General features: G+C 39.3%; 1 protein-coding gene across 1 annotated transcript in view; it reads right to left on the bottom strand.

The window, feature by feature from the left end:
• LIN7A (lin-7 homolog A, crumbs cell polarity complex component) overlaps positions 1-23,090 on the bottom strand; it is a 47,177-nt gene that overhangs the window by 956 nt on the left and 23,131 nt on the right. The window contains exons 3-5 of the mRNA XM_061993130.1: positions 12,540-12,611; positions 9,959-10,168; positions 989-1,201 (exon numbers count right to left, since the gene is read on the bottom strand). Of these exons, the coding sequence (XP_061849114.1) occupies positions 989-1,201; positions 9,959-10,168; positions 12,540-12,611 (495 nt within the window). The remainder of the gene's footprint in view (positions 1-988; positions 1,202-9,958; positions 10,169-12,539; positions 12,612-23,090) is intronic.

The following is a 23,090-nucleotide window of genomic DNA, read 5'->3' as shown; positions in this document are numbered from 1 at the left end:
TCTCAACATTAATAATGACAAAACCATGACTGAGAGTTTGTTTCTTACCATTTGGGGACTTTCTGAGTCACTTTTAGACTTACTGGTACAAACAATCTGTTTTAGGAACACTTGGTATGAGATGTGGAGGACTAGGATATAAGTCATTAGGATATGCTTCCTACTTGATTTCATTTGGGCAAATGGAGCATATCTATAAACGTATTCATGTCACAAACTCTCACTGATTTCAGAACATCTGCATTATGTGGAGAATCTCTGTACTTCACATGCCATGTGCTTTGACTACACTGCGAAACTTGCAAGCCTTTTGGAAGCTATTTTCATTTTGCATGACAGCCAACAGTGAATGAAGTACTTCCTACCAAACTGAAGATGAGAAGTAGGCACTTGTGGGTTCCCCACAGAGGAACTAGAGAGTGAGGTTTAGATTCTCTGTAGCAGGGAAGGAACTAGGAAGACTTTTCTTCACCTTTTCTTCACCTATCAACAAGCAAATCTTGACGTTCTGTTACAGAGTGGTAACAGTGTAGTTGAAAATACATTAAACTGTGTCTAAATCTCATAGCATATTCTTTCTTGGCAGAAACACTCTGTTTTTTTATTAAAAAATGTTCTCAGGAACTACAGGCTAGGAAGGCTTGCTTGCGGATAATCCATTGCTACACAGTGCCTATTGATTTCCCCCAGGACCCCAGGTCATCCCCTGTGGGCTCCCCTCACCCTGCCCACAGCCCAAGACCCCAGGGCTGTCAGGCCCAGCCCCAGTGACATGCCAGCAGGGCCAGTTTCAGTCTCCCCACAGCCCTGGCCTGCCTGGCCATGGGCCCCGCTGAGCCAGGCCTGCCCGCAGGCCCATGTTGGGGCCTGTGACCATCCCCAGGGAGGTGCCCAATGCTGGGGCTGCTCCTCTGCTCTGCTCTGTCTGGGGTGGCATGGGGCAGGGTGCCATCAGTGGGCTTTAGAGAAGACCAATGAATCCTCTCACCTACGACATATGGTTTTGCTGTGTAGTTTGCTGCTGTTGCTGCTGCTGAATGAGCAATTGCTGCTGTTGCCGGCGCCGGGCTGTTCTCAGTTTTTCGAAGCGAGCCTCCATCTCCTCCAGCACCTTGGGAGTGTAGCGTACCACCAGCTTGACACTGTCCTTAGCCGCCTTCAGCAGCTCCACTGCCTTCTCGTGGTGCTCTCCTTCCACACTCTGGGAGCAGGGAGAACAGATTTAATAATAAAAATGCTGCTTTGATCTAGAGCTGTGTCCTTTTTTTTTTTTTTTTTGTACAGAAATGCTGTCGGGGTTTTAGGAAGTTTCTGTACCTTACATTTTTCAAGGGATCATTACGGGAAAGTGTTGAGTTAAATAAGATCCATGCACTGCTGGGAATGTATTCATTTTCATGTTTTAAACAACCCAAATCTGATTTAGGTTTCATTGCAAACTATTGCTGATCTGTGTGAAAAGGAGCTTTATGCAAACAAAAATGTTAAAAATCCCCCAAGCCCCACAGTACAAACCCAAACAAACTGTTTGCAAGGCACAAAAATAATACCTCATTTGATGTTGGTAAGAAATGCGGAAATTGCAAGTTTGAAATGGCAATTCTTTTCTTGCACCCTGGCCCTGTTTGGATCCCACAGCATGTGGTGATTAAAACAGTTGCTGAGTTGCAGGCGAAGGAATGTGCCCGCTGCTCCCAGGGACAATCCCTGTCTTGGAGAGCTAATGGCACTGCCCACATGTTTAACACTTGATTATGGGTTCTCTACTGGAAATAAACTGGCTCTTATCTAGTTAGTTGTAAGCAATTAAACACTAACAACTGAAACACTGCAAGTTCTTACTGAAGGAATATATATTTTCCCTCTCTTTCTGGAAAATGTTTTACAGTAAGATGATATCTGCTGCGAAATCAAAAGTATTCCCAAAGGGTCTCAAGCTTTGATTTCTACGCTCACGTTGTTTGAAACAGTACATTTCCAAATGGGGGAAGTGACTTGGCTGTGAAAAGAGTATTTAATTTCTTTTATTAAGTGGACTGACTGGAGTGCTTTTCAGACATGTGGATTGTTCCACACCTTAAGAAAGGCTTTTTTCTAATGGTGTATGATTGCACATGTGTTGTAGGATATATTCCAACAAAGTGTCTCTGCACAGAAATAAAAAAAAAAGCCTGAACAACTGAGATCTTCACATGGATTTTAGATTATGTAAGAATAAGTAATTTTCTTCCCACATAAAGTAAGTCAAAGTTTACTAAATGCTGTGTTTTAAAACTCTTATGTATACCTTGCTATTTAAAATGAAACTATACCCATAGGCTTCCAAAGAGAATCAGCAGCATTCAAAATATTTGAAGTTCTATTCATGCTAAAAGAATAACTTTGCATTGTTATAGCAACTGTCAGAAGGAAATTCTATTTTCTCTCTCCTATTTGACTGAGTAGCATTGTGCATGAACAGCAAATAAGAATTACTTCTGCTGTTTTGCTGTGGCACACTATGGGCTAGAAATAATGATTTAGAAGTTTCATAAAGCAGACACAGTACACTTCTACATAAATAATACAAACAACATGGTGAATATGTCTAATAATCATAGAACCATAGAATTATTTCGACTGGAAAAGGTATTTTAGATCGTCAAGTCAAACCAATAAACTAACACTTCCAGGCCCATCACTAAACCACATGCCTCAGTACCTCATCTATGTGTCTTTCAAATATATCCAGGGATGGTGACTCCATCACTTCCCTGGGCAGCTTGTTCTAGTGTCTAACAACCCTCTCAGTGAAAAAGTTCTTCCTCATCTCCAATCTAAACCTCCCTTGGTGCAACACGAGGACACTTCCTCTTGTCCTATCATTTGTTACTTGAGAGAAGAGACCAACCCCAACCTCACTACAACCTCCTTTCAAGTAGTTGTAGAGAGTGATCAGATCTCTCTCCTCAGCTTCCTCTTCTCCAGGATAAAATACTCTAATCCAAAGAGCTAAAACAAAGACCTACAGATGCACAAGCTGTTTGGTGAAATTGCTTTAATGAACAAGTCAGATACAAGTTAAAACTTCTTCTTCATGTCCTCTACCCCGTAACTACACAGTGTTAGAAGTGGTCATCATAACTAACACATACTTAACTAGCTACTTTTTATAACTCATTGCTTTGGGACTGGCTTTGACACTGGCTTTTGTAAACAGAGTTCTCACCTGAAGAGGAACTGTATAAAATTTGGCATTGTTTTAATTGTATTTGTTTCCTGTGAATCATTGTCAGTATGATGTGGCATGGACATTCAGAGGAAATGGCATTGTATTCTGTGTTGTAGTGATCAGTTTTGCTGTGGAATAGTATGAACTTAGAACAGGCTATGACCAAAAACTGTAAGCTCCCAAGACACATGAAGTAGCTAAAATATTAATTTGCTCTCAGAGAGTTAGATGGTTCTAACTGACACCAATAAGCAATTGTGATTGTAACCTGTTCTGTAGGGGAATGATGTACAAGATGATGTACTTTAATACTTCATACAACTTAGTAAACTACATTTAATTAATGATTGGCTGTTTTTTCTCCCATTTGCCTCTGGCCTTGCTCTTCCAGTTACAGACAGTATTTTCTAATTGGAAACGAAGGGTCTGACTTTGTTTCTATCCAGGTCAATGGAAAACTCTCATTGACTTGAATAGTAATGATGCAAAATTAAACCTAAACCTCTGAACCACAACCAAAGAGGAGAAAATAACAAAGGCAAAGATAGTGCTGCTAAATACGAATCCTACTCTCCAAACATACCTAATTCAAGTCTTCACAGCTACAGTTTTCAGCTGCTATTAATGATTACTGCATTTGCTCTTAACATCTTCATTGCTGCTTACACTAATATTTCCAAGGCATGACAAATGAATGCATGACCTGCATAGCAATAACTGCACAACTTAAATTGCAGAGCCCTTGGAGAAGGGAAAAGAGCTTATATCAGCAAAGGAAGTCGTTTCACTGTTTGAATACTTCTTCCTCTGCAAACCTCTGAAGTTGTGTTCGCGAAGGACTCCTGTTGGTATTGGTCATGCCTGTAGAAAGGATATTGCTCACTGGATTAAACTGGTTGAGGATGTTGCGTGGATCTGACACTCATGTTAATTTAGAACTTCCCACCACATGTGAGACCTGATAAATTTGTTTCAGAATGTATATCTTTATTTCTTATGTCGATTTTTATTACATATGTTTATATATACTTAAGTATATTTCCCTTATTGCATTGGTAAATTGCACCAAAAAAAGGGATGCAAAACAGTGTAGAGACATGAACAGTTGAAAGAACTGTGGATATGGTGTGGGGAAACACTGGTCAATACTGTATACAGGCTCAGATTTGTCACAAATACAAAAGAAAATAAAACATTCCTGCAGACAAACAAGAGGATCTGATTGTTACCCTACAAGCCGAAAAACTGAGAATAATAATTCTATCAGATATTTGTAAGCATTGGGTGAGAAATTAGCCATTATAAATTGATTTTGTATCCATTTCTGTGTCTGACTCACACCTGATATCTGACAAATGCAGAACCTTTGCCAGACATAAACAGTCACCAGCAAGTGCTTTTGCTGAGCCATCTGCTGGGCTTATTGCTTTAAACTTCTTTTGCTTTTAGGGGGTGTGAGACAAAAGTATGCAATAAAATCCTCAGTATAACGAGAAAACACTTCTTTTAACATCTGGTGAAACAGTTCAAGGAACAGTCATCCCAGTCATGCTGGGATAACGAATCCGGATTCTGAACACACGGCTCTAATTTTATGTTGGTAATTATGAAGTTGGATAACCACCAACTTCTGGGCACAAACAAGTTACAGATATTTCCTTTTCATTTCATGTTCCACTGCTGAGCCGTCTGTTATATTGCACATACTGTGTATTATTTGCTAAACTGAGAGAAGCACAGAGTGAACTATGCCCAGTGAACAATGTTAAATTTAGACCTTTTTCCTCCTGTCTCGAGCTGTCTGCAAACAAATTACCACTTCTATAATTTTGTCCTTTTTATGAATTTTATTGTTGGGGCCTAATCCAGCCTAAGCTGGTCTATGAACAGCTGCTCATAACCATTATTTCAAGTACACAACTGCAATTCAAACTTCAAATTCTGTTGTTTAGACTATGAATGGAAAAATATTTCTGTTGCATCTTGGAATTGACTTTCTCATGTGCCTACACGCAACTGGGAATTTTATGTTGTGTCTTAATATATTTTCTAGAGCGCATCCATTAAATTTTTGAATGGTATATCATGAAAGAGAGGTGATAATAGTAAAATTCAATGTATTTTGACATCTGAAGGTTCACCAGTTTCCTCCCCAGTATTTGCCTAGATGCTGTTGACAGTAAAAGGATTTTTGAAGAAGTATCATAAATTAGTGAATATAAACTCTTTTAACCTGTTGTTTTATTCACCTGTTCAAAGTCCTCAACAAGAACAAAATTATTTTATATACTTCCAGTCCGTGAAGTTCAGATGATTTACTTAATTAACTGTTCAGTTGATATCTTTTTCCCTGAGACTAAATAATATTTCTAATGGATTTTCTTTTTTTTTGCTTTGTATCTTTTCTGTACAAGGGGCAAGTAATATTCCATACCTATTATTTGTCTTTCAAGAACATGATGGTTGATAAGAGAAGTGGTAAAAAGTCTGTCTGAAGTTTGCACTGATATTTTCTTTCAAGAGAAGGGGAATAGCTATTGTTGAGAGAAACAGATGACAACATGAAAGCATATAGAAGCCGGCATTTTTTTCATTCTTTATGGGCTTGCAACAGAGAGGAAATTTAAGTTGAAAAGTCTTATATTTATGACTGGATTCTGGAATTGCTTCTACGTGCCTTTGATGCATTTAAATACGCGGTTTAGATGGAGGTATTGCATGAAAAAGGATTATGCTTTCATTAATAGAAGCATAGGGTTATGTGAATGAGAATGCTTACTTTTTCAGTACTTTAGACTCCCTTCTAACGGGGACAAAAATTAAAATGAAAGGCAGAATTTGACACATATCACATAGTTAGAGCCTTATTTTTCCTCTGTTCCAACAATCTTTTTATTTTTACCTCCATATTGAAATTCAGAGTGAAACTACTGCAAAATGCTGCACCCTAAAGCTGACTTAAAAGAAAAACAACTACGTGAAAAATACGTTTCTACTCAGAGTATATGCTTCCTGTATGTGTACATTTGTACAGCTGATTTCTCTGACAACAATATCATAGCTGGTTGCATATCACCAAAGGAAATCTGGAATGTACCTTCCGCTGCAAACCAGCACCAAATGTACTTAAAAAATTTCTTTAGATTGTATGTGTTCAAAGGCTCTGAAGGTCACAACACTACACAAGTGCCACTGAAGCATCGCTGTGCTTGGAAAGGGCTGTGTGCCTCAGAGGCTATGAAATGCATGAACAACAAAAGCTGTTATTATGCTTTTACTGCTGAAGGCATTTGCAGAATCCTCAATTAAGAAAGTGTATTGAGTTTGCATGGCAAGATTTTGGTAGCAGTGGACTACAGAGGTCGCTTCTGTAATAAGCTGTGACAAGTTTCCCCAATGTCTAATAGAACTAATGCCAGCCATCTCCAAGAGAGACCCGCTGCTGGCTAAGGTTGAGCCCATCAGCAATGGGGTAGAGCCTCTGGGATAATGTATTTAAGAATGAGAAGGTGTTCCTGTGCAAGAATAATTGCAGCCAGAGAAAGGACTGAGAATGTGAGAGCAAGAACTCTGCAGGCACCAAGTGAAGAAGGAGGGGAGAAGGTACTGCAGGTGCCACAGTAGAGATTCCCCTGCAGCCCATGGTGCAGCCCATGGTGAGGCAGGCTCTGCCCCTGCAGCCATGGAGGCCACAGGGGAGCAGAGATCCACCTGCAGCCTGGGGAGGACCCCATGCCAGAGAAGGAGGAGGCCCAAAGGAGGCTGTGACCTGGTGGGAAGCCTGTGTGGGAGCAGGTTCCTGGCAGGACCTATGAACCCATGGAGAGAGAAGCCCACATTGGAGCAGGTTTGCTGCCAGGACATGTTGGGGATCCACACTGGAGTAATCTGTTCCTGAAGGACTGTGCCCATGGAAAGGACTCACACTGCAGCAGTTTGTGAAGAACTGCAGCCCTTGGGATGGACTCATATTACAATTCATGGAGAGACCCTGGGCTTTAGCAGGGCCAACTTTGGCCTTTTCCAGCAATTTTCTAGAGGACATCCCATGGGACAGGGTACTAGCAGGTAAAGGGGCCTAAGACAGTTGGTCTCTATTCAAGGATCACTTATTCCAAACTCAGGATCAGTTCATTCCAGCAGGTAGGAAATCAAGAAAGGGAGCCAGGGGACCTGCATGTTTTAATAGGGAACTGTTGGGCAAACTCAAGTGGAAGAAAAGAGTCTATAGATCATGGAAGGAAGGGATGGCCACTTGGGATGAATATAAGACTGTTGTCAGAGGATGTAGGGAGGCAGCTAGGAAAGCTAAAGCCTCATTGGAGTTGTACCTTGCAAGGGAGGTCAAGGACAACAAGAAAGGCTTCTTCAAATACATTGCAGATAAAACTAATGCTAGAGGCAATGTAGGCCCACTGTTGAATGAATTCAGTGCCCTGGTGACAAAGGATACTGCTGGATACTGTCCTCGGGAGCCTCAGACTCCAGAGAAAGTCAGATTAAAGGAGGAGTTTTATTTGGTTAATGAAGATTGGGCTAAGGATGAGAAGAGTAATCTGGGATGCACCCGTGGCTGCTGAGGGAGCTGGCAGAAGTTATTGCTAGACCTCTCTCCATCATCTTTAATAAGTCATGGAGAATAGGAGAGGTGCCTGAGGACTGGAGGAGAGCAAATGTCACTCCAGTCTTCAAAAAGGGCAAGAAGGAGGAGCCGGGTAACTACAGACTGGTCAATCTCACCTCCATCCCTGGAAAGGTGATGGAACAACTTATCCTGGGTGCTATCTCCAGGCATTTAAAGGACAAGAGAGTCATTAGCAGTCAACATGGCTTTACCAAAGGGAAGTCATGTTTGACCAGCCTGATAGCCTTTTATGAAGATGTAACCAGGTGGATAGATGGTGGTAGTGCAGTGGATGTGGTTTATCTCAATTTCAGTAAAGCATTTGACACCATCTCCCACGGCATCCTCGCACCAAAACTGAGAAAGTGTGGGCTGGATGATCAGGTAGTGAGGTGGATTTTTAACTGGTTGAAGGGAAGAATGCAGACAGTTGTGATCAATGGGGCAAAGTCTAGTTGGAGGCCTGTATCTAGTGGAGTCCCTCAGGGATCAGTGCTGGGACCAGTACTGTTCAATATATTCATTAATGACCTTGATGAGGGAACAGAGGGCACTGTCAGCAAGTTTGCTGGCAATACTAAACTGGAGGGAGTGGCTGACACACCAGAAGGCTGTGCTGCCATTCAACAAGACCTGGACAGGCTGGAGAGTTGGGTCGGGGGAACTAATGAAATTCAATAAGGGCACGTCTTACATCTGAGAAAGAAGAACCCCATGTAGCAGTACAGGTTGGGGAGTCAACTGTTAGAAAATAGTGTAGAGGAAAGGGACCTGGGGGTCCTAGTGTACAGCAGGATAAGCATGAGCCAGCAATGTGCCCTCATGGCCAAGAAGGCAAATGACATCCTGAGGTACTTTAGAAAGGGGGTGGGCAGTAGACTGAGAGAGATTCTCCTCCCCCTCTGCTCTGCCCTCATGAGATCTCATCTGGAGTACTGTGTCTGGTTCTGTGCCCCTCGGTTCAAGAAGGACAGGGAGCTGCTGGAGAAGAGTTCAGTGTAGGGCCACAAAGATTATGAAGGAAGTGGAGCATTTCCCTTATGATTAAAGGCTGAGAGAGTTGGGGCTCTTCAGCTTGGAGGAGACTGAGGGGTGACCTCATTAATGTTTACAAATATGTAAAGGGTGGGTGATATGAGGATGAAGCCAGGCTCTTCTCAGTGATGTTCAATGATAGGACAAAAGGCAATGGGTATAAGCTGGAACTTAAGAGGTTCCAAAGAAATACAAGGAAGAATTTCTTTACTGTTCAGGTGATGAAGCACTGGAACAGGCTGCCCAGATGGATTGTGGAGTCTCCTTCTCTGGGGACATTCAAAACCCATCTGGATGAGTTCCTGTGTGACCTACTCTAGGTGGCCCTGCTCTGGCAGAGGGTTTGGATTAGATGATCTTTGAGGTCCCTTCCAACCCTTCAGATTCTGTGACCACACGCTGGAGCAGGGAAAGACTGTGCGTCCTCCTCTCACTGAGGAGAAAAGAGTGGCAGAGACAATCTGTGACGAACTGATTGTAACCTCCAATCCCTGTTCCCCTGCACCGGTGGTGAGGAAGAGGTAGAGAAAATTTGGAATAAAGTTAAGACTGGGAAGATGAGACGGATGGAGGTGAAGATGTTTTTAAGACCTATTTTTTATTTCTCCTTACCTTTCTCTGTTCTGATTGGTAATAAATTAAACTAATTCTCTCCAAGTCAAGTATTTTTATCCATGATGGTCACTGCTGAGTGATCTTCCTGTCCGTATCTTAACCCATGAGCCCTTTGTAATATAATTTTTCTATCCTGTCCAGTTGAGGAGGGGAGGGATGGAGCAGCTTTGGTGGCCACCTGGTAAGCAGCCAGGGCCAACCCACCACAGAAAGACATAGCTTCCTGAGAAATTAAGCATGTGGCATGGATTTGAAATGAAGCTCTTCAAGTACCCTCCATCAGAACACAAATTGCAGAGGCATAAAGCTGTTGATGCAGCTTTGCCTCACTGCACCACAATTGCACACTGAACGTCTCTCAGAGAGCTAATTCTTTTTGTTTCATGTGGCTGCAATTTAAATCATGATATTAGAACAGCTGTGAAAAATGTAAATCTAGAGGAGAATGAAAACTCTATCAAATTTCCACATACCACTCCGTTAACCGAAAGCAGCTGGTCCCCCCGTTTGAGCCCTCCGTGCCTTTCTGCCACTCCTCCAGGAATGATGCGAGAAATATAAATAGGTGAATTCTGTTCCTTTCCTCCCATGACATTAAAGCCCAGGCCTTCATCAGTCTTTGGCAGCTCCACCACTCGCGGGTGTGAATGGCCTTCACTTGCAGCAAAAGCAGCAACTGTTGCCTGGAAGAAAAAAAGAAACCAAGTGATTTGGCTATGTAGGGAGAACACTGATACATACCTTGTTGTTCATTTGCAGGAAAAATTAATTAATGTGAAAATACTTCAGTGCCTCACTCTGACCTTTTCTGACTATCTGAGAACATTTAAAAAATATTAAGTTCCATTCCACTGCTTTTGAAACAAAGGATTGAGCAGAGGAATAGAGAGTTTAGGTGACTTTTCAAAGATAATGCAGCAAGTTATCAGCAGAGCTGGAAGTAGGCACTGGGAAGCTTGGCTGCGAGGTGGTGAAAACTTCTGATCACTAGTTCATTTCTTCTTTGCCTTCTCACAGGGAGAAAATTATTTACTGTGGGAAAAGATAGTGTGAACTCTCTGAAATAAACTGGATGAACTGAATTGCTAACTCTCTGCTCTGCTTTCAGAGGTACAGAATTCTGCATGTTATTCTTTGAGTACAGAAAAAAATCCTAAAAGGATATTCTTAGTCTGAAAAGCTTCCTTTAGAATCTTTATGAAATTTTGCAAAGTAAATAACTCCTTAAAGAGGAATATGAGTTTTTAAAGTATAATTTGATCAAAACTTTTATTGAAAAATTAGATCTTAAGAAAATGGATTTATAAATCAATTAGAAAAATCCTGGACTGTTACTCTTACTCTAGCAAAAAAACCCCAAAACTAACAAACCACAAAGCTTGCATCCAGAAAAATATTACATCTCATACTTCATCTGTCACTATGAGTATTTTCCTACTTATAGATCTCAGTAAATCATTAAAGAAACATTAAGCAAATCTTTTATCCTTTTCAACATGTGTTTGTAGTCCAAACTGCTCAAACAGTTCTGCATTACACTAACGTTTTTTGAGCATTCTAACAACGCTTATGCTTAATAGAAGCTAGTGGATGATGTGACATAATGGATCATTCTCAGTTACATGTTTTTGCACATGCAGACTTTGTCATCATGCATACATTTTATGTCAGACATGAATGCACTAGGAAAATGCAATGCAGACAGCCCAGAAATAACCAGGAAATATTGCGATATTGAAACATTGCTCTGTAACCCTGCTGTTCTATATGAATAAGAAATGAGAATGGTAAACACTAATTGGATTTCTCCTCATTTACTACACAACATAGCAATAATTTCTATGTTTACCTGCAGTGCAGATAAATCAAGATTTCATACACACATTTGTCTATATAGAACCATAGACCTTACAAATTAACATTGTCCATTAATTTTCAATTAGAAGAAGGTTAAAATCAGAAGACCAGCCTACAGAAAAGAACATTCTATTTAGTAAGGAAAATACACTGCAATTAAGTGTATATTAGGTTATTTGCTGGCTACTATACATCTTGCTTCTCTAAAACACTGTACAAATCATTCTGTAGCACACTCTCAACCTTCATCTTCTGATACAGCTTTAAACTAAAATCTCTTAACATAGATACATAATGGTATGATCTTAGTTCTGTGAGGATTTCAGGGAGTTTTGTCAGTAACTTCACAGAAGTGGGACTATAAAGAAATATCTCTAAAAAAGATCTATGGCTTTTGCAGGTTTTGCATAGCATCTGCTATACTACCCAGAAAATAGTGTTAAGTACAAAATGATAATGGGAAAAAGAAAGTCATGGTGGAGCTCCCTGTTTGGAAGCATCTATCTTTGTGTATGTTATAAAAATACAGAGTGTATTTAATGCTAGCACATATAGAATGGGTTCTTTCATGGTTGTGTGAATTCCCTCGGAAAGCTACCATTTTAGTAGTAGCAGTAATACAGCTGCCGTGGGCTAAGGATCTGAGAAAGGCAGGTCCACATGGACAAAGAGGTAACATATTTTATTAAAGCAGGTAATAACATCAGAAAAAATGGGCTTGCATTTGGTTGTGGTTTCTTGATCAGGCCATTTTAGTCACTGTCCACCCTTACAACTCGCTCAGTATCTACTGTTTACACTAGTTAAAAGTGGAATTTTGAATGTTTAGTTTCTGTCTCCCAAAACATTAAGTCTTCTCTTGATGAGCTGTATGGGAAAATAGTCTATTAAAATATTGATTGTTACAGGCAGACTTCTACAGAATGAACCAGTAGACTTGCTTTTGCAAAGCAACTTTTCAAAAAGCATCAAATTCCATAAAATCATTCTCTTTTCTTAAGCTACAGAAGCAGCATAAAGGTTGAAATTTTCCATTATGATTGTTACCTGGGAAGTAGCACTGGTTCTAGACTCTGGGCTGCCACTGATGTCTAAATTTTCTTACAGTGTACACACGAATACCTGAAACACACACGCGCACAGTCAATTACTAGGTCACATTGGTAACACGTATTTCAACAGTTGCACGTCTCCTACCTTTGCAGTGGCCCTGGCTCGGAATTCGGGGCAGCCATTAACAGTTATGGTTTCATGCATGTATTGATACACCTAAAATGTTCATGAAAACAAAATGAAATTAATTATAGAAGCAAAAGAAGGATGCTGTATTAACCCAGACAGGACAGTCCCTTGCCCTCACAAGACTATGTTTCATTAATGCTGTTTCATGCATGCAATCACATAGTCAGGTTAACTTCTCTGCTAAACTTGTGCATGCTTAGGTTTACAAGAGATCATCAATCTGTGTTTCTCGTGACACTTTGCAAATTCAACTGTGCATCTTCTGATATGATTCCCTTCCCATATCTAGCACGTCATTTCCCCAAACCAGGACAGTAAGGTTCTGTTTTATCAAAAAATAGTGTCTCCAGGCAACTCGTTTGAATGCAAATGATCTGAACTGATTTGAGAGGTGTCTTAGCCTCCCACAATGGCCTGAATTGTTCACTGAACTAAAGATTTAGGAGACTGATGTTAAAAAAACATCTAAGTTGGTCAGCATACAGATGCTAAAGAATGGAAGTGAAAATTAAATTTTGCAGAAAGGTCACAGTACTGGTTTCCATCAACTATAACTAGCAATCATCATTGACAATATGTACAACTTTCTGTCTGTTGCTTTTTTTTCTGGTATACACTCCTGGCCCAGTTTCTTTGGTCCTTAACTCTCCCTTTTAAACACCTTTAGTAAGGAGAAAGGAAAAGGTCTCTCATACTGCCTTTGTCCTCTAGATTTGCCACACTGTTAGATTAAAAAAATGTAAAAATGCCTTGATAGTAGCCAAAAATTTTGAAAGCAAACTTAAATTATTTGTATATAACCTATGGATTTATTTTTTTAAAAGCAAAGGTCAATGCAAACAAACAAAACATTTAACAAAACATTTAATTTTCTTATAAACCAACAAGCCTAAAATAAATGTTCCTATGTGCCACTGATTTACTCTGGGCATTTTCTTGACCCAGAAAATCAAGAATTTTGTCTTTTTGTGTGCTTTATGTCTCAGGCTGCATTCCTCTGAGAGAACTTTTCCTAGTAAAGCATGATAGGTTTTACATCAGTGTCTTTTTTTAAGGGTCCCTGACGAGTGCAGATTCAACTGTACTTCCCAAAATATATTTACCTTTCACTGATTTGGTGATATTTTAGTGGAAGTGCCAAAACTTCCCTCCTTGGTAACATAATCGTTACTTTGGCAGAGAAAGTGTCAGATCCTGTACTTAATTGGACTATTCCTTGAGGTATTTAAAAGATATGTAGATACAGTGCTTAGAGACATGGTTTAGCGGTGAGCTTGGCAGTGTAGGGTTTGCAGTGGCTGGCTGTAATGTCTAAAATGTCTATTTGATTATTGAACTATTATGACATTAAATTGTTTTGAAAACAGGTCACAATATTTCAGAAATAGGAACAGTTCCTAAATTCTTTAACATACTAATTACTAAAGTAGAATATCATAAAGGTGAGCTTATAATAGTACATTAATGTGATTATTTGCTAGGTGTGATGTCATTTAACTCCATACTGTCTGCATTCTAGCAGTGTCTAGCCGGTAGGCTTCATAATATCCTGGTAACTAATTTGTATACTGGTGAAAGAAAAAACTCACTAGCTTGTGATTAAAGTAACCAACTCAGAAACTTGTGAAAAAGATGATAAATAATGTCATATAATCCTTGGATTCATTTGTAAATTCTCAATTATAACAGATTAACAATGGTTTTCTGCAAAGAGCTATCAGTGACTACTATATCCATAGCACAGTTCTTGGGAAAAGAAGTTTTGCATGTCAAATCTCAATCTCTATAAGCTACAGTTGTGATCAGTCTTTAATATCTGCTTGAGGCGTTTGTAAATTTAATTGTCCTGTTTGACCGTACCATAAAGTCTAACATAACTTGAGTTTAAGAGCCAAACACAAATTAACCCTACCTGTTCTGCTAATCCCTTTAAACTCTCTGTAGGGTTCAGATCTAATCATTGCCCATTCTAGCAATGCACAAAAAGCACAGTGAAATCCACCAATAATTGTTGTTTGCCTGTGGCCACACTAACCCCTTTATCTATGCTGTTCTCAGCGCCACCTTAGCCATGATTTGTGCACAACAAATCCATTCTGCTGCTGCTTCTATGTACACAGAACAGATAAAATGAAAATCTCTTTGTTTCCAAACTAAATAAGGTGGCATTCAAATCCTCCCAGAGTGGAATACAGCTTCTTGTTCAATCTATTGTACAAGACAAGCAATTGAAATGGTTTTATAAAACCTTTTATTTTGGTGCCTGCTATTATCTGTACATCTCATCACATTTTAAAATTATAGCAGTTCTGTTGAATCTAACAATGTCATCCTTAAGATGTCCTTATAAGGTCTTCTGTAGATTTCCTCATTTGGACAAAATCACTCCGAAAAGAAGCAGGCAAAGGTGCAGAATTTAATTACAAGTATTTGAATAGCTCCTTTAGAATATTTACTAAAGAAGTCTTTTAAAACACTGACCTTTTTTGACCACGACAGATGAATAATTTCAAAGGACATAATCGTGTTAATACAAATGAGTTGAAGAAAGAATTAACATATCATAGAAGCACAGACTGGTTGAGGTTGGAAGGAACCTCTGGAGGTCATCTTGCTCAGGCTACTTGCTCAAGCAGGGCCACTCAGAGCTGGTTGTCCAGCACAGTATCTGGATGGTTACTACACATTACTAAGTTGGAAGAGAGCTGCATATCTATTTTTGTACATACAGCTATTTCTTTTTAGAGTGTCTGAAAGATTACATGGGTATTTAGGAATATTATTTGCTGACAGACTCCATACACATTCTGATGGTCTAATGTCTAGGGAAAAGAGTTTCCACAATTCATTAATAATAGAGATTAAATTACAGGTGAAATGTCAATGTTTCAAGACGCAAAACTGCAGCTGTAAGGCAAATGGTAATGTTTCAGATAATTTTCTCCCACAGCGATTTCTACCAAGATTGTCAGTGTCTGTAAGCATAACGTTCATAGGGCAGAAGCATGCTGCAGACAGGGGTTTATTCACACAGCTCTCATTTGTGCTGTGGAGCTAGACGTATTTGGCTTTGTTTTCTCTCTCCTGTGGTGCAGAGAATACAACTCTCCCATCAAGAAACACTCCTGAAAGCATGAATACAGATCTCAAGATTTTTTCTGCTTGTACAGGTAGTCTCCTCAGACATCACAATCTAAAGTTATTCTCCAATAGTACTCAAATACAAAAAGAGTGAGGGAGGAAAATTACAACTAGGAAATCTGAACTTGGAAGTGAATCCTCCTTGTACCATGGCAGCTCTTGCTGGCACAGAGAAATGTACGTTTTATTACTTCTCCCAGCAGGAGCTGCAGTGAGTCAGATGCAGCAGGTATTACTGTTCTGATGATGGTCCTCATCCCCATGCATTCAGCTGGGAAGTAAAGCAGCTGGTTTAGCATTACTGAAGTATGGGAAGTGGGGGAGACTGCCTTACAGGTACTTTAGCAGCTCGTTTCTTAACACAAATTACTCCATAAGGTCTTATAACAAAGCAGCATGTTCTGGGCTGGCCTATTTAAGTCAACGCAAAGCTTCAGGAGGAGGTCCGGGAGTAATAGTGCACTTAGCAGACTGTTTTATAAAGGTGGCAAGAAGCAGCATTCTGTTCACAGCCTGAATGATGCAGCATGTTTTCTGCTGAATTCTCAAAGTTACAATTTAATTAAACAGATTTTGTTCCATTAACTTCTGTAAGATGTAGTCAATGCCTCATCCCCTGGTGAAATGTTATATAATTCTAAGTGCAACTCTACCTTCTACAGTGATGCTCAGCTGACTTTAGGACAACTTGATCTCACCATTGGAAGGGATAAGGCACGAGGCAGAAAACATTTTGCAGCAACGAACAACTATTCAAAAACACCCACATACAAAACCCAAGGCAGGCTACGTTGCAATTCAGACCTGTGAAGTAGCAGGCCCAGATAAACATGTTATTTCCTGCAGCCACTGAATTTGTACAACCCATTGAAAAAGCAGCTTTGTGACAACGAGTCCGGATTAATGAGCTATTTATATCTGACAGATTGTGGTCATTCAAGGTTGCTGGCATACTGCATATTTTTACATGATAAGCTTTCATTAGCCTGTGAGCAGTTACATGTTTGCATTATGAAAACTGTTAGTGTCTACTTTCAAAACCAAACATCTTTACCATTTTCAGAATTCTCATAACAATCCCTTTCTATAAGGTGACACCACATGGATGTTGCCACATGCATAGGAATGCTAACCCATTAAAAAGCTCAGACCTGTGAACGAAACTCACGTCTCATTTAACAACCTGAGGAAATGAGACAGTTTTAATTTCAGAACATGTAGAAGAAATATTATGAATGTTGGCTTTTGCCAGTTTCATGGAGGATATTTTATTTAAAAATTTCCTTCATTGAGAGGTGGGGGTTATGGAGGAAACTAGGTCATTTTACTAAAGTGAAAAAAAATTATCTGAATCTTGATGTATTATTAAGGTGTCCTTAGGCAGCAGGAAAAAAACAGCACAGTCCTGAAACATTGTTAAAAATAAATTAAGTACAATCACCCTAAGAGTATAATATTTTAATTTACGGTGGAATATGTTATGGTGACTCCAGTTCAAATGCAAAAATATTACTTGGTCCAGCATTTTTTAATTTTTTGTGTGGAAAAGGGTGGTGCTCACTCTGCTCTGGCAGTATCTGTGTCACTGTCTGAAAGCTGAACCAAGGATTGGTTCCTGAGTTCTTGCCAAATGAGACTGCACCTGTCCAAGAAACAACCCAACAGGGGTTACAGGCTGCAGCCAGAATCTCTTTCCTCCCTTCTGCGTGAGCAGAAGAACATAGCAGGTGCACCAGGAAATGCATGTTGTCACATCCTCTGCATGTATTGGATGAGTCAGTTGAAACACTCGTGGTGTTGCTGTTAGGACACAAAACACCTCTGCGTGTCCCTTCTTCTTCCCTCCAATGCCGGTTTTGTCTGGAAACATCAATAACAAGTCAATAGGAAGTTGCTTGGCACCCTCTTAAGAATAATGAAAACCAGACTTTTATCTGCAAATACATATTAAGTCATGATTAAGTCATTTAGTTTATTTCACGTCCCTTTCAGACCATTCTGTACTCCGCTCTAGCTCAATGGCAACTATGATCTGGAGTCTTGGAAGACAATGTCAATAGGTATCTCAGGAACTGTGAGCTTTGCAGTCACTGAACCTTAGCAAAATACCGTCCTAGAAGTCTCTTTTGCTGCTTCTACTGCAATATATAGGGATCAAAAGAAATAGCCACATGTGTGATCAGTTCATTCCTGGGAGACTACTTGGGATTCCTAACTTATAATGAAAAACTGTCTCTCTTAGGCCTCACTGCCAGTTATTTTTGAGTCCAAAAATATGCCAAGCATTAATAAACACTAAAGTTTCTCCACTTTATAAGTCTGTATACGCTGTTTGGGCTGCTATACGCAGTAGACCTACTTTAAAATTTAAGAGATTTGGCAAAACCTTACCAAAATCAGCACGTGGATGAAACATGACATAACTGGAGCTCTCATGCAAGTTCACCTTAAGTGTTTCTGTTGAACTGAGAAGGCAGGGGGAAGGAAGAAAACTGCTGATGTTTTGTTCTAAATATCAACAAAAAATATATCTAAAATAGAATTTTAAAACAGTTTTACAATTTCTTTTATTTTCTGAAGGGATAATTAAAAAATTGAGATAGAGCAGCATTTTTCAGGAGTCTTGTCAGTGACATCAAGCAGAAGCACGGGGATCCCGAGGCTCCATCAAGGCAGAAACAGTGATGCAGCATCTTTCAGCGCTGTCAGCATAATATTCCTTAGTAGTTCACCTTACTTCTGATCTCTCTCAAGAGGAAGAAGCAGGCTTGAGATGAACTGCAGCAGAGGCTATTCTTTTTATTCTTAATGAGTTTTATGTAATCCAGTATGATACTGCAACAGTAAAATAAAATGACAATGTGAGGAAAACAAAAATGATGCTGAGATGCACCACCCATGTTTCACTGGAGTCATCTTCTGCAGCACACACAACTGCAGCTGAGTGCACAATGAAGAACATGACCTGAGCACCACTCGTCAGAGAGTTTTAGCGACTATGGTAGAGCTATCCAGATAAACTGTAACATGAACAAAATATGTCACTGCTTTGACTCTATACATTGCAGGAGTCTTGCAGCACTAAAATATTTATGTTTTATGAAAAGCCCAGCTATACAAGCAGAGCACAAATGTGAGTACATGTACAGCCATCAACCAACTCTGAAAATTGATCTTTAATCAAAACCAATGAGAGAATGCACTGATTACAGATCAGTGATACGGTCTGGCACCAGATTCTGGGGTACTACATCTGTGAAATCAATGTATTTCGCTCTAGGCAGCTAAAAAAAGTGACAACAGCAGCTGCTTTAAATCTCCTGCAGTGAAGTCATGGAAGTTGTAGGGATTCAGTAATTGCACAGAGACTTAATAATGTTTTCTCTCAGATAATGCTTGGACAGCTTGGTAAATTCATATAATTGCCATTAATGAAGGCCATCTGCTGATAGACAAGGTGATCATTCCAAAAGTTCTCATTCATGCCATCCAAGGCTTGCAAGAAACAGAGTAATGCTTCAATCACTTACGTGAAAGTGGTAAATGAAACTTAGTGCTTTGCAAAATTTGCATAATTTCTGGTTACATTCACCCTGAAAAACAGCACATATTTTAACACAGTAGGGTAATGCCATGAAAAATAATCCTGTGTTTACTGCTAACTTAAGCTTTTCTGCTGAACTTTCTCAATGCCTAATTCAGCATGGTTGCAACACAAAAAGCAGGCAGCCCATATTTTAAACAAACATGTTAAAAAAACTTTATAGTTAGCACCCAGTAATGCAAATTTTAATGAAAAGGTGTAACTCAATCCATGTGAAAATGTGAATGAACGTGGCCAATTTGCACAATTCCCTATTTGCTACTGCATGAACGCTACTGCAAAATTAATGGTTCAGTAATTCTAAATAAGCTTTCTGGAATACCAGAACAAGGTATAACAAGGTATCGGATTAGCCTGAGGAGAACTTTCCTTCCCAGACAGTCTAATGGGGCACCGTGTTAATATAACCATACTGCTTTTATGACCTGAGTTACAAATCTGAGCTGATAAATCTCATTTGCTTTACTTACATTATGTTGTCCTATTGCCCTTTTGTTTACTAATTGCCTTATTAGTAAGTCCAACATACCTCTTTTGCTTAACAACACCTCCATTTGCATGGGTAAATGTGACAGTAGGGGACTTTAGATGTCAAGTTTCCTACTGAGCCTTAATCACAGTTCTGTGCTGTGAACTTTATGTTCTCATATATATATTTTCTCCTTCAAGGTGCATTTTATAATTTACAAACTTGAAAAGCTGGGCTCACCCTGTAGAGATTTCTCCTCATGTAACAAATACTCAACTACTAGTGAAATGAAAGAGCAATGCAGGGCAGGGTTTGAACCAAGATAGTTCCAGCCCAGTGAACCTCTGTTTTTACAGGAAATGAGGATCATTGGGTAGAAAACAATGGAACTCTCCTTTCAGAGGCTAGGTCTGGGAGATGGAGGAACAGTGTTACACTGCAAACTGAACAAACAAAACTTGAGATTCTTGAAATGTAATGAAATTCTGAGTCCAGCTAATACCCAGATTGTTTTATTTAGTACAGCTCTTTAAAGGGATGACCACCATACCATATCTGAAGTGAACAGCTAAGGGTCTCAGCCAGCCTCCTGCCATCACACACTGTGTCACAGTAAAGTAATGCGTACAGTATCACCAGACCCCAGCTTTCACTACCCAGCAGCCTTCTTCTGGTTCCCTAATTTTCAAAGACATATATCAAAGTAGGTGGCCTGAGGAAACGACCAGATAATAACTCATTGCATATCAGAAGCACAGGGATTCCAAGCATTCATATTGGTAAGGCATGAAAATGAAAAATATTAATTAAAGGAAATAATTCCAATGTACCAACTAGGCTTGAACTGTCCTACCTATCATACAGTGGAACTATGTTTTTAATATTATAGAACTTAATAAAATATATCTCTGAAGTAACTGAGGGACATCCAGATCTCATATGGGTTAATGTTCTGCCACTGCCATTTTTCTGTCTGTAAGACACTGGTGGTCTTTAAATGTTCACGAGGCTCTATCCATAGCGAGTTTACAAGTTTTAAACTATTAAAGTAGAAACTGAACTATTTTAAAAGACAACTTGCTGTTCCACAGAATAATTTCATACAAAATGCATAACAGTATTTTGTGTTGATTGTTCCTCCTTTTAAGAAACAATTGCCAGTGACCCAGTCCTGCAAAAGTGCTCTTCTGATATTATGGTGGGATTCATAAGGTAACAGAAAGAAATAATGGTTATTTTCATATGTCTGTTTGCCACATCACATTTTATTAAAGACTTTCTGATCTGATTACTTTTGGTACTGATAAATGTTTCACCATAGGCATTTACCTTTTAAATTGCATCCCCACAGAAGAACATAAGATCTTGAAATGGAAAATAAAGTAGCGAAGGAAAGCTGGGAGGATGGTGAGATACACCTGAATTTTACATATTTAACATAGAGAAATGGAAACTTCAGAATCAACCTGAAGGAATGCTCCCACTCATCAGGAGACATATGGCCTTATCAAGCTGCATTCATTACTCTCCTGGCATTTCAGTACCAATTACTAGATGTTAACTGTAAATGAACTTCCCATAATCTGCTAAGGCATGCCACCTTTTCTCATTGATGATTCACTGTGTTTTGTTTAACTGTTTATTCTGTCTTTTGCGAGTACAGCTCTTCAAGGTTTCTTGCCAAACCAAGACGGTCACCTTATCTTACAGTTGTCATAACTTCATTTTTATTGACTTGAAACAATTAAAGCCACTTTATCAATTCAGGTTGCAGTTTTATGTTGCAAGTTAATATACCTTCAATGTAGTTCAATTACGCATTCACTTTCGCAGCCTTGCCTTTCATCTATTCCAGTAACCTCCCAGGAATCAGAAGACTGTAACATAGTAACAGCTTTGTATAAACAGGCAAAACATCTGGAAGGGTAAAGGACTTAATGGTAAAACGAACAAGATTCACGCATCTTTTGCTAGTAACCTTTTGAAGGCCATAGAAGGCCAATTAATCTTCCTGTAGCTATGGAGTTTTTGAAACAAGTCACTTTAAAAAACATTTTTTTTTTCCAAACTCAATTTTAATGTGATCTGACTTCGGTTAACTTGTTTTCTAGTCTAAGGGCTTCAGGTGAAAAGGAGGGACTGAGGCCATTACACACTTCAATTATTACCATTATTTCCAGAGCTAATATGTATTCTTGCCTAGTGCCAGACAGACTATTTCAGTTGGTGGCACTTATATTTAGCTAAGTGAGAACCATTAATCACCATTTCTTGACATAGCATCTTAGAAAAAAGCCAAAGTACTTCTATTTAAATTTCATTCACTCAGTCACTTTAAAAAGATTTTATTTCTATGGGATATTACCTTGGGGATTTGAACTGGCGGGTTGATTTACTAAAAAGTTCCCATAAATACTATTCATTACAGCCATTTAATATGTTCCTACCCATTAGATTAGAATGTACATCGTCTAACAAAATATCATACTTTTAAAGGCTAATTGATCACAAAAGTGACCTCCTGCTTCTGAAGCTAAAGAATTCCTACTTCTGGAAGGGACAAGTCACATTCAATCAATACTGTGTGGATTATATTTTATCTTTGATCCTTTCACCAGTGCTCAGCCCAATATCGAGTTTCTCTGGGGCATATTTTAACAATCTAGCACATAGGCTGGTTAAGTGTGCATAAGTTCTCAGACTGGAAAAAAAAAAAGTTTATTTTCCAAAGCTCCTCCATTGTGGAGTTTATAGGACTACAGGAGTCAGCTTTATCCTTTTTTACTACATTTTCTGATGAAAGAAAGTTAGACTCAGATCTTGCATTATACAATGAACCCACTACACTGCAGATCTGAATCTCTGCAAAAACATAATAAGCAGTTTCTTCCCGAATTTGCATACCAATAGAAAGCCTGCCACTACCTCTCATTCCATTTTGATTACTCCTACCTATTTCTCACACTCAGTGTGCTTTGCTGTGTTTTCCAGGAAGCTTCTTGTGATCTAACAAACTTCACTTTTCTTGTTACTTCCAACTGACTGTAGTGTGTTCTTGTGTAAGCTCAGTAAATTTTCTCCTCTAGGTGCTGACACAGGGAATCAAAGAATAGTTGCCACACCCTCATGTCTTCCACTTGGTATAAGAGAAAATAAACAATGGGAGTATTTTCAGGGAGATTTCTGTCTAGCCTCAGCTACCTTGAGCAAAACTACACTCAGAAAAACCTGTCAATAAAGTAGCTATTGGTCTTTCATAAACTCCAGTGTACATGAAGAAAATGAATGCTGC

This window comes from Colius striatus, chromosome 1 (genome assembly GCF_028858725.1).
Source record: "Colius striatus isolate bColStr4 chromosome 1, bColStr4.1.hap1, whole genome shotgun sequence".
Lineage (NCBI taxonomy): Eukaryota > Metazoa > Chordata > Aves > Coliiformes > Coliidae > Colius > Colius striatus.
Note: the sequence above shows the minus strand (reverse complement) of the source record. Positions and strands in the feature narration are given on the sequence as shown.